At 36.9% G+C, this 15249-nt stretch overlaps 1 protein-coding gene across 2 annotated transcripts in view; it reads right to left on the bottom strand.

Moving 5' to 3' along the window:
- FRYL (FRY like transcription coactivator) overlaps positions 1 to 15249 on the bottom strand; it is a 286322-nt gene that overhangs the window by 19993 nt on the left and 251080 nt on the right. For both annotated transcript variants that reach the window (XM_023224475.3, XM_023224476.1), the window contains 4 exons: positions 15055 to 15129; positions 14549 to 14725; positions 10703 to 10906; positions 8810 to 8977 (listed from right to left, as the gene is read on the bottom strand). In XM_023224475.3, the coding sequence (XP_023080243.1) occupies positions 8810 to 8977; positions 10703 to 10906; positions 14549 to 14725; positions 15055 to 15129 (624 nt within the window). The remainder of the gene's footprint in view (positions 1 to 8809; positions 8978 to 10702; positions 10907 to 14548; positions 14726 to 15054; positions 15130 to 15249) is intronic.

The following is a 15249-nucleotide window of genomic DNA, read 5'->3' as shown; positions in this document are numbered from 1 at the left end:
GGAGCACCCAGATTCATAAAGCAAGTCCTTAGAGACTTACAAAGAGACTTAGACTCCCATACAATAATAATGGGAGACTTCAACACCCCACTGTCAACATTAGACAGATCAACAAGACAGAAAGTTAACAAGGATATCCAGGAATTGAACTCAACTCTGCACCACATGGACCTAATGGACATCTACAGAACTCTCCACCCCAAATCAACAGAATATACATTCTTCTCAGCACGACATCACACTTATTCCAAAATTGACCACATAGTTGGAAGTAAAGCACTCCTCAGCAAATGTAAAAGAACAGAAATTATAACAAACTGTGTCTCAGACTACAGTGCAATCAAACTAGAACTCAGGACTAAGAAACTCAATCAAAACTGCTCAACTACATGGAAACTGAACAACCTGCTCCTGAATGACTACTGGGGTACATAACGAAATGAAGGCAGAAATAAAGATGTTATTTGAAACCAATGAGAACAAAGATACAACATACCAGAATCTATGGGACACATTTAAAGCAGTGTGTAGAGGGAAATTTATAGCACTAAATGCCCACAAGAGAAAGCAGGAAAGATCTAAAATTGACACCTTAACATCACAATTAAGAACTAGAGAAGCAAGAGCAAACACATTCAAAAGCTAGCAGAAAGCAAGAAATAACTAAGATCAGAGCAGAACTGAAGGAGATAGAGACACAAAAAACCCTCCAAAAAAATCAATGAATCCAGGAGCTGGTTTTTTGAAAAGATCAACAAAATTGATAGACCACTAGCAAGACTAATAAAGAAGAAAAGAGAGAAGAATCAAATAGACGCAATAAAAAATGATAAAGGGGATATCTCCACCAACCCCACAGAAATACAAACTACCATCAGAGAATACTATAAACACCTCTGTGCCAATAAACTAGAAAAGCTAGAAGAAATGGATAATTTCCTGGGCACTTACACTCTCCCAAGACTAAACCAGGAAGAAGTTGAATCCCTGAATAGACCAATAGCAGGCTCTGAAATTGAGGCAATAATTAATAGCCTACCCACCAAAAAAAGTTCAGGACCAGATGGATTCACAGCTGAATTCTACCAGAGGTACAAGGAGGAGCTGGTACCATTCCTTCTGAAACTATTCCAATCAATAGAAAAAGAGGGAATCCTCCCTAACTCATTATATCAGGCCAGCATCATCCTGATACCAAAGCCTGGCAGAGACACAACAAAAAAAGAGAATTTTAGACCAATATCCTTGATGAACATTAATGCAAAAATCCTCAATAAAATACTGGCAAACCAAATCCAGCAGCACATCAAAGAGCTTATCTACCATGATCAAGTGGGCTTCATCCCTGGGATGCAAGGCTGGTTCAACATACACAAATCAATTAGTGTAATCCAGCATATAAACAGAACCAAAGACAAAAACCACATGATTATCTCAATAGATGCAGAAAAGGCCTTTGACAAAATTCAACAGCCCTTCATGCTAAAAACGCTCAATAAATTTGGTATTGATGGAATGTATGTCAAAATAATAAGAGCTATTTATGACAAACCCACAGCCAATATCATACTGAATGGGCATAAATTGGAAGCATTCCCTTTGAAAACTGGCACAAGACAGGATGTCCTCTCTCACCACTCCTATTCAACATAGTGTTGGAAGTTCTGGCCAGGGCAATCAGGCAGGAGAAAGAAATAAAGGTATTCAATTAGGAAAAGAAGAAGTCAAACTGTCCCTGTTTGCAATGACAGGATTGTATATTTAGAAAACCCCATCGTCTCAGCCCAAAATCTCCTTAAGCCAATAAGCAACTTCAGTAAAGTCTCAGCATAGAAAATTAATGTGCAAAAATCACAAGCATTCTTATACACCAGTAACAGAGACCAAATCATGAGTGAACTTCCATTCACAACTGCTTCAAAGAGAATAAAATACCTAGGAATCCAACTTACAAGGGATGTGAAGGACCTCTTCAAGGAGAACTACAAACCACTGCTCAATAAAATAAAAAAGGACACAAACAAATGGAAGAACATTCCATGCTCATGGATAGGAAGAATCAGTATCATGAAAACGGCCATACTGCCAAGGTAATTTATAGATTCAATGCCATCCCCCTTAAGCTACCAATTACTTTCTTTACAGAATTGGAAAAAAATACTTTAAAGTTCATATGGAACCAAAAAAGAGCCCACAGTGCCAAGACAATCCTAAGCCAAAAGAACAAAGCTGGAGGCATCACACTAACTGACTTCAAACTATACCACAAGGCTACAGTAACCAAAACAGCATGGTACTGTTACCAAAACAGAGATATAGACCAATGGAACAGAACAGAGCCCTCAGAAATAATTCCACACATCTACAACCATCTGATCTTTGACAAATCTGACAAAACAAGCAATGGGGAAAGGATTCCCTATTTAATAAATGGTGCTGGGAAAACTGGCTAGCCATATGTAGAAAGCTGAAACTGGATCCCTTCCTTACACCTTATACGAAAATTAATTCAAGATGGATTAGAGACTTAAATGTTAGACCTAAAACCATAAAAACCCTAGAAGAAAACCTAGGCAATACCATTCAGGACATAGGTACGGGCAAGGACTTCATGTCTAAGACACCAAAAGCAATGGCAACAGAAGCCAAAATTGACAAATGGGATCTAATCAAACTAAAGAGCTTCTGCACAGCAAAAGAAACTACCATCAGAGTGAACAGGCAACCTACAGAATGGGAGAAAATTTTTGCAATCTACTCATCTGACAAAGGGCTAATATCCAGAATCTACAAAGAACTCAAACAAATTTACAAGAAAAAAAAATCAAACAACCCCATCAAAAAGTGGGCAAAGGATATGAACAGACACTTCTCAAAAGAAGACATTTATGCAGCCCACAGACACATGAAAAAATGCTCATCATCACTTGCCATCAGAGAAATGTAAATCAAAACCACAATGAGATACCGTCTCACACCAGTGAGAATGGCAATCATTAAAAAATCAGGAAACAACAGGTGTTAGAGAGGATATGGAGAAACAGGAACACCTTTACACTGTTGGTGGGATTGTAAACTAGTTCAACCATTGTGGAAGACAGTGTGGCGATTCCTCAAGGATCTAGAACTAGAAATACCATATGACCCAGCCATCGGGTATAAATCATGCTGTCATAAAGATGCATGCACAGGTATGTTTATTGTGGCACTATTCACAATAGCAAAGACTTGGAACCAACCCAAATGTCCATCAATGACAGACTGGATTAAGAAAATGTGGCACATATACACCATGGAATACTATGCAGCCATAAAAAAGGATGAGTTAATGTCCTTTGTAGGGATATGGATGCAGCTGGAAACCATCATTCTCAGCAAACTATTGCAAGAACAGAAAACTAAACACCGCATATTCTCACTCATAGGTGAGAACTGAACAATGAGAACATTTGGACACAGGAAGGGGAACATCACACACTGGGGCCTTTTGCGGGGTGGGGTGGGGGGAGGGATAGCATTAGGAGATATACCTAATGTAAATGACGAGTTAATGGATGTAGCATGCCAACATGGCACATGTATACATACGTAACAAACCTGCATGTTGTGCACATGTACCCTAGAACTTAAAGTATAATAAAAAATAAATTAATTAAAAAAAAAGAAATATGTGCTTTGGTACAATATCTTCTCTCATATATGTTCTGACTCTACACAAGTAAAACGTTGTATTGTTAGTATAAATTGTCTCCTGTTTGAAATGTCATTTCTTTCATTACACTGGAACACATTATATTCTGGATATAAGTAGGAGAGATGACTTAAAGTAATTAACCCACTGGTCCTGTGAGGCTGCCATACAGCAGGAATAGGTACTGACCAATCAGAAGGATGCTGAACCTAGACAACTAGGGCAGCTTTACTACAAGACCTCATTTTGGCTTTGAGTAATGATAAAGTTTCATCACTGAGCTACAGTTCAGAAGACATTAGGACATTTTAGATAATTATACTTTTGAAAATTAAACTATCACAAGCTCATTATCAAAAAAGAGTATATTCTCCTAATTTGAAGTAAACAATAACGAAAATATGTTATAAAGCATACTAGTGGTGTGCCCTTTCTATTCACTGTAATATTACTGAAACAATGTTGCTATGTGATACAGAAGTGGTAGAGACTCAATGAGCTGCTACTATTAAAAAGTGAAAACACTTTCAAAGCATATATGATGATAGTATCAACACTAGTTTTTAGTTTATTAATCAATTTGAAAATAAGTACTAATGGTCATAGTTTTAGGAATAAAGATCAGCTTCTTTTGAGTATTTGGACCTAAGTTACTTCTCTGCTTAGAGTAGCTTCTTATCTCTTTTTCATGGATAAAAATAGAACTTTCCTTCCAAAATAAGAAAAGTAAGAGAAAGTCAGATCCTATGACCCTACACTAGCCTGGGCCTTATTCATATGTAAAACTCATCTATAAAATCAAGGAATTTGACTAGATTCTGGGCTGAGTGCTCTGGTATAAATAATTCCTAACTGCAATTAGTTTATAATCTGATTATAAACTAGTTAGGCTAGTAAGTGAATGACAATAACATATACCAGAGTAATGGTAAATGTACGGCAAATACTATCAGCAACATACAAATGGGTGCTAGTACTCAATGATGGGAAAGCTCACATCTGGTTGAGGCAACTGAGGTGAGTCTCCTTGGAGGAAACAGCATGTTTTGACAAATATAAGGTAGGGATGATATTGTAGGGAAAGTGATTAGAAGATATCAAAGGCATAGAAATACGCCATAAAAACACAAAGTGGTCTGGATTTAGTTAAGCACGGAAAGCAGTAAACTCTGAGTCTTTACTTTAGCATTGAATATAATATAGTACAATGATTTCTTAATTCTTCCACCGGTTTATATTCAATATACTCTAAGGTTTCCAGATGAATTTTCTAAAAAAAAATTGTCATTATTTGGGAAGATAATTTATGTGACAGTACTAGAGACATTTCTATACCTAGAATATTTATTGGCATGAATTTTTCCTTCTACATCAACACTAACATACTGTTATCTCAACCTAAACTTAGTTCAATGCCCTCACTTTTCATTAGTTCACACCTGCAGTGGATTGTCATTTTTTCTTGAATAATAATTTCAATATGATATTTTATCTGTAGTTAGTATCATATAATATACAATGAAATTTTCTAGTAATGCCTACATGTAACAAAGAAAGTGCTTTTGGGGTTGATAAAATGGATTCCATTGTTTATATGTAGATTATGAGAAATCAAATTTTCCTGTACTTCACCTTATTAGACAATGACACATGCACACATGCTTTGTTACAGAGATTTCTTTCCTATAAGGAATAATTTGTCATCCATGAGTTGGATTCAAAGCTATCATAAATAATAAAAGAAACCCTCTGTGAGTAAACACAAGTGAAGAACTTAATCCCCTTTTGAGATCAGAGTGTAACATGTGTATATTACAGAGAAGGGACACCCAGCTCTAAAGTTTGTCATGACAAGACATGATTTAGCCTACTCCATTTTATCTTTCCAATATTAACATGATTTAAGGGAAGAAATTCAAATAAACATTTTTAGGAGTGGATTTATTCCTTTAATTCACAAAACATTTCACCCATTAAAATTAATTATATTCTTTGTCTTAAGAATTTGCTTTAAAAATAATTATGGTTTTACTTAAATATCTTGGTGCTTTTCTACTTTTTTTTTTTTTTTTGGTACAAGAGGCAATTTTGGGTCATTTGACACTATTTGGCAAAACAGAGAAAAACAAATTAGGCCAATATATCCAACAGATATAAAGCTGTCATATTCCCTGTGGATAGCCATTCGTTTGGTGATAATTTTAGTATCAGTAGAACTGTTTCTAAATGAAATACCATGCTTTCAAAATATCCCTTTCATTCTCATCCACTGGTGTTACGGTGTATGGTGTGATCCAAACTAGGCACTGTAGTTTGGCTTAATAACTAATAAACCTCCCAACAACTGAAAGGAATATAGTCTATTTAAAATACATCTCTAAATTCTGTCAGTTCTCTCCTGTAAACATTTCTCATGTTTGTGCCCTTAGTCAGGCCCTGCTAAATTCTTGCTAATATTCTTCCAGCTTAGCTCCTTCATCTCCTCCAATCCACCCTCAATGCCTCTGCCTTAGAGACTTCAATAACAACAATGAGGCTGCAACCCTTCTGTGATTATCCCTAACTGTAAGGTTTATTTGTCAGGGACTAGAACCTACTTTCCATTTTCGACAAAAAAGGCCAAAGTTTTAAGAAATAATCAGACCATGTTCTTCTTCGATGGTTACCTGCTGTGTGGCCTGTGACACATGTCATGACAGCACGTTGGCCCACCCCTCTCCTTCTTGTTCACTGCATTCCAGTCTCATTGGCCAGTTTTCTGTACTTCAGATGTATCAGGGCCTTTTAAACTGCTGCTTCCCCTGCCTGGAACCTTCTCCCTCCAAAGCTTCAAGGGGTGGGCTGGTTCTTGTCATTTAGGTTTCACCTTAAATGCTACCCCTAACTTTCTCCTTCACTCAAGTCCACATTACTGTTAGACTTTTTTAGTACGATGAATAAGATAAGCACTTTCTGACATATTATTTATATTTTCTTTTACTTGCTTATTATCTGTCTCTCCTACTAGAATGAAGCTCCATAAAACCAAAAGCCTTTGTTTGTGTCACAATTGCCATGGGCCCCATACCTAGCCTAGTGCCTAGCACGAGGTAGCGGCTCAGTAGATATTGGTCACATAAATGAATGCTCACATGCCATGTGGGTCCATCTTGGTATCTGGTACAGTGCTTGTTACTTAATAGGTATCTCTTGAAAGAATAAAAATTTGAATGTCTTTCTGTTATCTCCAGATAAAGTCTTAAGTCTTTAGTGTGGCATATAGGACTTCTCCTGTCTATCACCTCAAGATAAAGTCTAAGTCTGTTGTGTGGCATATAGGACTTCTCCTGTCTTGGATCCCATTCATCACTCCTATTGCTCTTCCTCTTCCTCCTCCCATTTTATTCTCTGGAAATACTCAATTTCCTGCTTTTAGCTAGACATACCATGCTATTTCACACTGCCATCCCTTTCTACATTGTGTTCCTCTGCCTGGAATGTCCCAGTTGCCATGAAACCTGTCCTTTCTTACCATCACCCCCAGTGCACAGCTGATCAGTTTCCTCTCAGTTTTCATAAAGCCTTGAACCTATTATTGAATTTTCCATACTGAAATGTAATTTCTTTTTTTTAATTTTTGAGACGGAGTCTTACTCTGTCGCCAGGCTGGAGTGCAGTGGTGTGATCTCAGCTCACTGCAACCTCTGCCTCCCATGTTCAAGCGACACAGGTGCACGCCACCATGCCCAGCTAATTTTTTGTATTTTTAGTAAAGACGGGGTTTTACCATGTTTGCCACGATGGTCTTGATCTCTCTCTCTCTCTATTTTATTTATTTATTTTTTTGGGACACAGTCTCGCACTGTTGCCAGGCTGGAGTGCAATGGTGACATCCCAGCTCACTGCAACCTCCGCCTTCTGGGTTCAAGCGATTTTCCTGTCTCAGTCTTCCGAGTAGCTGGGACAACAGGTACGCATCACCACACCCAGCTAATTTTTGTATTTTTAGTAGAGATGGGGTTTCACCATGCTGGCCAGACGGTCACAATCTCCTGACCGCGTGATCCGCCCACCTCGGACTCCAAAAGTGCTAGGATTACAGGAGTGAGCCACAGTGCCTGACCTGAAATGTAATTTTTTTTTAAAAGCCTTCTCTGTCTTCCTTAATAGACAGCAAGAGAATGTTCTCTGACAACAGGGCCATCCATGCCCTATTCTGTCTGGCACCTAGTTGAATGCCTGGCATCTACTGAAACCACAATAAATATCTGTTGAATTGAGTTATCTAAACCTTAGCCATATGAGTATGAGCATTTTAAAGATGGCTTGCTAATAAGGAAGCCAAAATGCCTTCATTTCAAAATATGTCTGGTTACAGTTAAAAGTTGAAATATGTACAAGAGTCAGCCTAAGAAGAACATGAGGGTGTTTTATCACCTTACAAAAATAGTGAGATCTGTTACCTAGATTAGATTTAATAACTACATTAATTTGATGGACAGTGACAAAATATAGCATTTCCTAATATTTACCAAGGAATAAAAAAAGCACATATGACAGAGCTATAGCAATTACATTTTTTAAAAGTATAATAATCTTAAAAAAAAATACTAATACTTACTTATTTTTGGTCAGTCATTAGCTTCAAATCTGGCTTACTTCTCACAGGCCTTTCCAAAAAACAATACTAGTGGTTCCAAAGTCTTTTTAAAGGATTTCATTTAACAACTGCTAACACAGCTGGCCTGAGGTTTTAATCCCAATCAGAGCACCAATCACATAAACCCAACACAAAGCAAAAAGAGAAAAAAAAACCAAAGCGGTCCTTCTAAGAAAATACAGAGCAATAGATGATGCTCGCCAACCCCAGAGAAGCGTCTGTACATTAAACTCATCACGTTTTGCAATGCAAACTGCTCATTAAAAACACTCAAGATTATTTTTAACCTGTAGGTCATTTCCTTAATCTATCAACTTAAGAAAAAATCAGATTTGACTATTTCATTTAAAATAACTCAACAGGTTAGAAATACTGGAAACAAATCAATTTCAAAACTCTTTTGAAAGAAAAGTGGGAGCTATAAAAGAGTGCTAAAAAGAGCCTAGATTGGCCATGCACCAGCCCGCATTTCTCCCCACCTCAGGCAGCTGGCTGTTAGCATTATCTAGAGAAGCCTCCAAAGTTGGGGTCTCATCCCTGATTTGAAGCATGTCTTCTGTTGTGATGCTGCCAATGGAATCTTGAGACTGGAGAAGTAAGTCAGGATGGTCTGGCATTGTTTCATCAGTGGCAGAATCACTGTTTAACTAAAAAGAGAAACAGTAAAATGAGGAATTCATTTATGAGTCAGTGATGGTCACAAAAGCCACAAGAAACATTCTCTATCATAAAATATTTTAGGGGCTTCATTATAAAGTTTCTGAGATTCCTAAAATCATCTTTCTTTCCTTCCAGTCTATACCAGAATGGGTGTTACTAGGGTAAGCAGCTAACCTCTCGGAAGAACTAAGTATGTATTAATATGGGCTAAATTTTGCTACACAAAAACTATCAAAGTGGAAGAACTCTATGTAACTATGATAACCTTGAGCTGAAATTCATATTGGAGCTGAATTCATATTGGAGCTGAATTCAAATTCATTCATGGAGGACCAAGCTTTATGTGGAACAGTTAAGTGAATGGGCACTAGAGATAGACTGTTTGATTCAAATCTACTTACTAGCTATGTGTCCTGAGACATGTAATCTGCAGATGTGCAATAAACATACTTGCCTTGTGCTGGGAGGAGAGTTATGGTGACTAAACACGTACAATACCTTGAACAGGGCCAGGTGCATCGTAGACAGTCAGTAAGTGGTAACGTATTATTGCTGCTGTTAGCAGCAGCAGTTGGTCATTGAACACTTAAATGGGAGAGGGGCAGTTAGTGGAAAGACAAACGGGACACCAATGAGATGTAAAAAAACGAGAGATGACTGGATGCCAACCACAAACCGACAACTTGACATTGTGCCTAAAGCGGCTCAGGCCCTGCTATTCAACATCACTGTCAGCACTTTGCCAGCAGGTCGAGTGGAGCAAATGGATCTAAACTAAAGGTAGGTGGCTGAGTGTGGTGGCTCATGCCTGTGATCCCGCCACTTTGGGAGGCCGAGGCGGGAGGATCACTTGAGGCCGGGAGTTCAAGACTAACCTGGGCAACATAGCAAGACCCCATCTCTAAAAAAATTTTTTTAAAAATTAGCTGTGTATATGTGGCGTGCACCTGTAGTCCTAGCTACTTGAGAAGCTGAGGCAGGAGGATCACTTGAGACCAGGAGTTTAAGAATGCAGTGAGCTATGGTTGCGCCACTGCACTCCAGCCTGGGTGATGGTGCGAGACCCTGTCCCTAAAGAATAAAGAAAGGAGGCATTCATGAAAGAGCAGTGTAACCATAGCTGGTGCCTCGTCTCCACTGGTTGCTTCCTTATTACATGTATCAGGGTAGCTATTCCATGTGCCTTCTCCTTCTTTACAGTGCCATCTTCAAGTTCCAACCCTACCACTGGCTTTCTTGCACCCTGACTCTTCTGAAATAACAGGCTACTCTTGCAGCTTTCATTTTCCACTCACTGTTTACTTGATCTTGAAAGGGACCAAACTTGTGCTCTGTCTTTCCACACTACACTAACTAGGAAAGAAAAGCAGGCAGTGAATTAAATGGTGTTGGTGCTCACACTGATACGAAAAATATGTTATCACTGAAGGCCTCTTATAGGGCCTAAAACAACTCACTGTGATTAGGAAAGAAGCAAGAGAAATTATGTTTTAGCAGCTAACAGGTGTGCAGTATCAACCTAGTAAGTTTAGTGCTGTCACGAATAACAACACAGTACTCCATTACTGATGCAATCTTGTAGATTCATTTCAGTGTGTGCATTTCACCCATACTGAAATGAAAACTGGAAAATCAAGAAATAATCATTATGAAGTTGGAAGTTAAGAGGAAAATGAGACCAACTGTCTCTGTAAGAAAAGTGAATTGTATACCATCTGTGTGCGTGAGAGTATCTGGCTTGCTGTAAGTGCCGCTTCTTCTTCTGAGGACTCATCCGTATCCTCCTGATTGGTGAGGTTCAGGCTGGGGGTGCTACTAGAGCACTGGTACTCTTGGAGGGATGGAGTGTCCCCTTTGTCAATACTGTCTAGTGAGCGCCTGCGAACTCCCCAGTTGAAATTATCCATACTTTCACCCTGGAAAAGCAAGACACGATTTCTAAAACCTTAAATACATACTTCTAAATGTACTAAATGTAATATACCAGAAAAACATATACCAAGATGAAAAATACTTAATGCATCATTAAAAGCAGAGATTCAATCAGCCCTTCAATTTCTTTAAACTGTTAACATACCATCAAATATTTATATTTAAAAAGATCAAAATTATTTGGTTGACAACCTGTTTTAACTAAATAATTTTCTTGACTTTCTATCTTGTATTACTGGGGACCAATTAAATCTACTATCTAAGTCATTTCTATTCTAATATACAAACATGAATGAGACCACAAAGAAGACAAGTACCTCACAGATGACAACAAACAATACACAACACCAGGCTGCAACTTACCTGCAGCTCCTGGTTAGCAAAAAGGAAAACATACAGAATTAGAAAAAAACGAAGACAAACATTTAAATATACACTACACTTTTGGGGCAAACTCTTTGTGATTTCTCAAACCCAAAGACTGATTCAAGCTCTGGATTAAGCTTTGTGCAGAAAGTCAACATGTGATTCAAACCTTTTCTTATGCAAAATATGCTATGAAAAAGTCAGAGACAGACACTTAAAACAACATTTCTATGATACACTTTGGCAACACAAACTTTAAGAAAACCTTCAAGATTTATAAAGGTTTAATACTTAGTACAATGCAAAAACTGACTTCAAATACCCACAAGCAGTTGACAACATACAAGGTCACAAATTATTTTAGTTGGTAGTATGGCTCTGGCTAAATTCAATGGTCATTTTTTGCTCTAAAATATAATTTAAAATCAAGATCACAGCCAACAAAACATAATTGTTGCCAAGAGGAAATATGACAAATTTCAATTTCTCCCACTCAAGGATTTATATAAGTTATGTTTCTGTTATTCTAAGCTGCTCCTCCTTTTGTAAGGATATAATCCTTACAATTTTTCTTAGGTCCTGATATAACAAACCACATTGATCTGGTTAGCAAAATATGTTTTTTTTTCCTGTATGCCTTTACACAGGAATTGTCCAGATTAGAAGTTTTCAAAAAAAATTTTTTTTTTTTTTAAGCAGAAGAATACTTATTTCAAATGAAATTTTAGATGGAATTCAATTGTGCAAAACTAAGAAAACCAGAGCTGCTCTGGTCGAAGGTGTACAGGAGGTTGGTCCACTGGGTCTTTGAATCTGTCCCTGCTGTTTCTGAAGATATCTTGGAAGCCCTAGGGCTCTGCATGTCGGAGTTTGAAAACCACCTTCCTAGAACGTATCATTTCAAATATTATTATGTATCAAAACACATAATGGCAATGGCCCTCAATATATATTTGGTGAGTGAACGAATATGCACTGTGGGCTTTCAAAGTGAGCAGATATTTTACTATAATTTTCATTAGTGGTTAAGTTTGTTTTGTAGCAATCAAAGTATTTCCTGTTACCATGTTTTAAACAAGACTACATCCAGGTTTTAGAAAATCTGTATCGCTGATTTGGCCTAATTATGGGGATAAATTAGCATGCTCCACCCCAGCCCTGATTACTGTGACTTGAATTGAAGACAGAACTACAATGAACACCCTTAGTTCATCTGACTAAGGTTCTATTAAAAGCTGTATTTATTACCACTGACATTTTAGAGCACTGAATGAAATTGAAAGCATTTACGGTTCTCTTTAAACAAAAAAGACGCAAACAAAAAGAAAAATAACCTTACCATTACAAAAATGTCAAGAGCCTGCCTTTAGAAATCTAAATTCTGGACTGAAAAAAGCAAAGAACTACGGAAGGGTTTAGAAGCTGCTCCTGGTCTTGGGTAGGGCAGCAGGTCTCTTTAACCTATTCCACTCTGTTACTTGGTTGTGCAAGTCTGTTCTATTTCCTACAATATATTTTTTTAAATGATGAGTGTGAAACTAATTTTAGGGTGGTAACATATACTTTTTGGAAAAAAAAAAGAATAGAAAGGAAGAGAATAGAAAATATCAGTATGCATAGCATAGAGTTTGGATGCATATTCTTCAAACTTTTATTTTTAAAGATATATATACTTGGATGTGATATAAAATATATTAACTGTGGATTAATGTCAAAAAAAGTTTAAAGGCTACTGCTCTGAAAGGTGCTGAATAATACTTGTTCTTGAGTTCCTGTGAACCTATACAATTGTGTCTTTGGGAAAATGTAAATGGTGGAGTATTCCATAGGAGCCTACACAGCTCCTAAGCTGACATTAAGGCATTTGTATTACTTGGAGGCACCATGGTCACATCCTCACATCTGCAGGGGGTACTGAGGCATGTTGAGGAGGGGGATCTTTACTTCCTTAAACTGGTCTTCCATGGACAATGAACAGTGTGATATGGGAGAGTGCATTACATTTCATTCCTCCACCTCACCTATTACAGCCAAAGGAAACACCCCTACAAGAAGAGCTGATGAATGTGTATGAGCTATATATGAGTTATATATATATATATATGAGAGTAGATGAATGTGTATGAGTTGTATATGTATATGTACATGACAGTTGATAAATGTGTATGAGCTGTATGAGTTGTATACATATATGTACATGAGAGTTGATAAATGTGTATGAGCTGTGTATGAGTTGTATATGTGTATGTATATGAGAGTTGAATGTGTATGAGCTGTATGAGTTGTATATGTGTATGTATATGAGTTGAATGTGTACAAGCGGTATATAAGTTGTATATGTATATGAGTTGATGAATGTGTACAAGCTGTATGAGTTGTATATGTGTATGTATATGAGAGTTGAATATGTACAAGCTGTATATGAGTTGTATATGTATATGTATATGAGAGTTGATGAATGTGTACAAGCTGTATATGAGTTGTATATGTGTATGTATATGAGAGGTGATGAATGTGTACAAGCTGTATGAGTTGTATATGTGTATGCATATGAGAGTTGATGAATGTGTATGAGCTGTATATGAGTTGTATATGTGTATGTATATGAGAGTTGATGAATGTGTATGAACTAGTTTTGTGGGCTACTAAATCTACTTTTTGAGTTATGAATTCCATTTAGAAAGCATCTAAATTGACATAACTACCAGTATAATATAATCCAGACCAATCAATTTAGAAGAGAAACGCTTTGAGTATTAAATTAAATCAGGCATTTGAGAGAGTTACCTACATCATAAAGAAGAAAGTGATTCAGAATGTCAAAGAAGGAATCTCAGTCATTTGCCAAAGGGAAGAGTTCTAGAAAGCCAAACCCTTTGTGATAGTCAATTTAGTGGTAAGTGCAACTTTATTTAAAGTTGTCCTTAATCAATTTTCATATAAATTTTTACCATTTGGCTGCATATTAGTTTGTAAGACAAATTATGCAAAACATTTAAGTCTAAGCATACCCTGAAAATAATTTTGAAGAAATCCATTTTTTAATTTTTTATTTTTAAAGATAAAGATGAAAAATGGAATGTTTCTCTTTTATCTCAGACTTATTCTGCTATTGACTAATTGTGGTAATCAAATTTAGTTCCTAATTTAGTTTTTTACCTTTTTGACCTTACACTGACCTCAATAAGATCCTCTGATCAAATCCTTAATTTTCATACAACTGTTCTATAAATATTAACAGAGAAAGCCCACATCCTTACCTCTGCATCTTCCAGTTCAACATCTAAAAAGTCAAAATCCTTAAAAACACCAAACTGTTGTTCACTGCTATTATCTTCCACAGCTACTTCTTCCTCTTGAATTATGTCTTCTGTTGTAGAAATTAGGCTAGTCTGTTGGTCACCGACTTCCAAATCCTCATTAGAAGAAAATACAACCTGATGACCGATAAAACAAAGTCCATCCATCAGCTTTGTCACTCTGCATATGAGATATCAGTACCCCAAAGCCACTGCAGACCTCATTCTTCAATGCATTCAGAGCTTAAATTTGGTCTTCATGTTTAACTAGTTGAACACCCAGTTAGCAATACTAGTTGCTACACTAGTTGGCTGCCAGGTGTCACAAGAGACAAGAAATCTTTTTTTCATTCTGAGTTAATACCGTAAGTAAGGTAAATTAGAAAAGGCAAGAAAGGAGACAGATCAGTTCTTCATGGAATAACATGATCTTTAAGACCTTGATACAAGCCTTCAGGATTACTCACTGATGGGTTCTTTGGGAGGCCAGATTCTGGACCACAGAGAGAAAGCACATTCATTAGCTTTTCTCTTGTTCTTCGCTAAAGAAAAAAAAAATTAAAATGTTAGGACTACTGATAAAATAAGACAAATTCTCAAGTTTTCATATATATAACAAAACTGATTCTTCTATGAATGTTCCATTTTGATATTCTTTATGT

This window comes from Piliocolobus tephrosceles, chromosome 3, assembly GCF_002776525.5.
Source record: "Piliocolobus tephrosceles isolate RC106 chromosome 3, ASM277652v3, whole genome shotgun sequence".
NCBI lineage: Eukaryota > Metazoa > Chordata > Mammalia > Primates > Cercopithecidae > Piliocolobus > Piliocolobus tephrosceles.
Note: the sequence above shows the minus strand (reverse complement) of the source record. Positions and strands in the feature narration are given on the sequence as shown.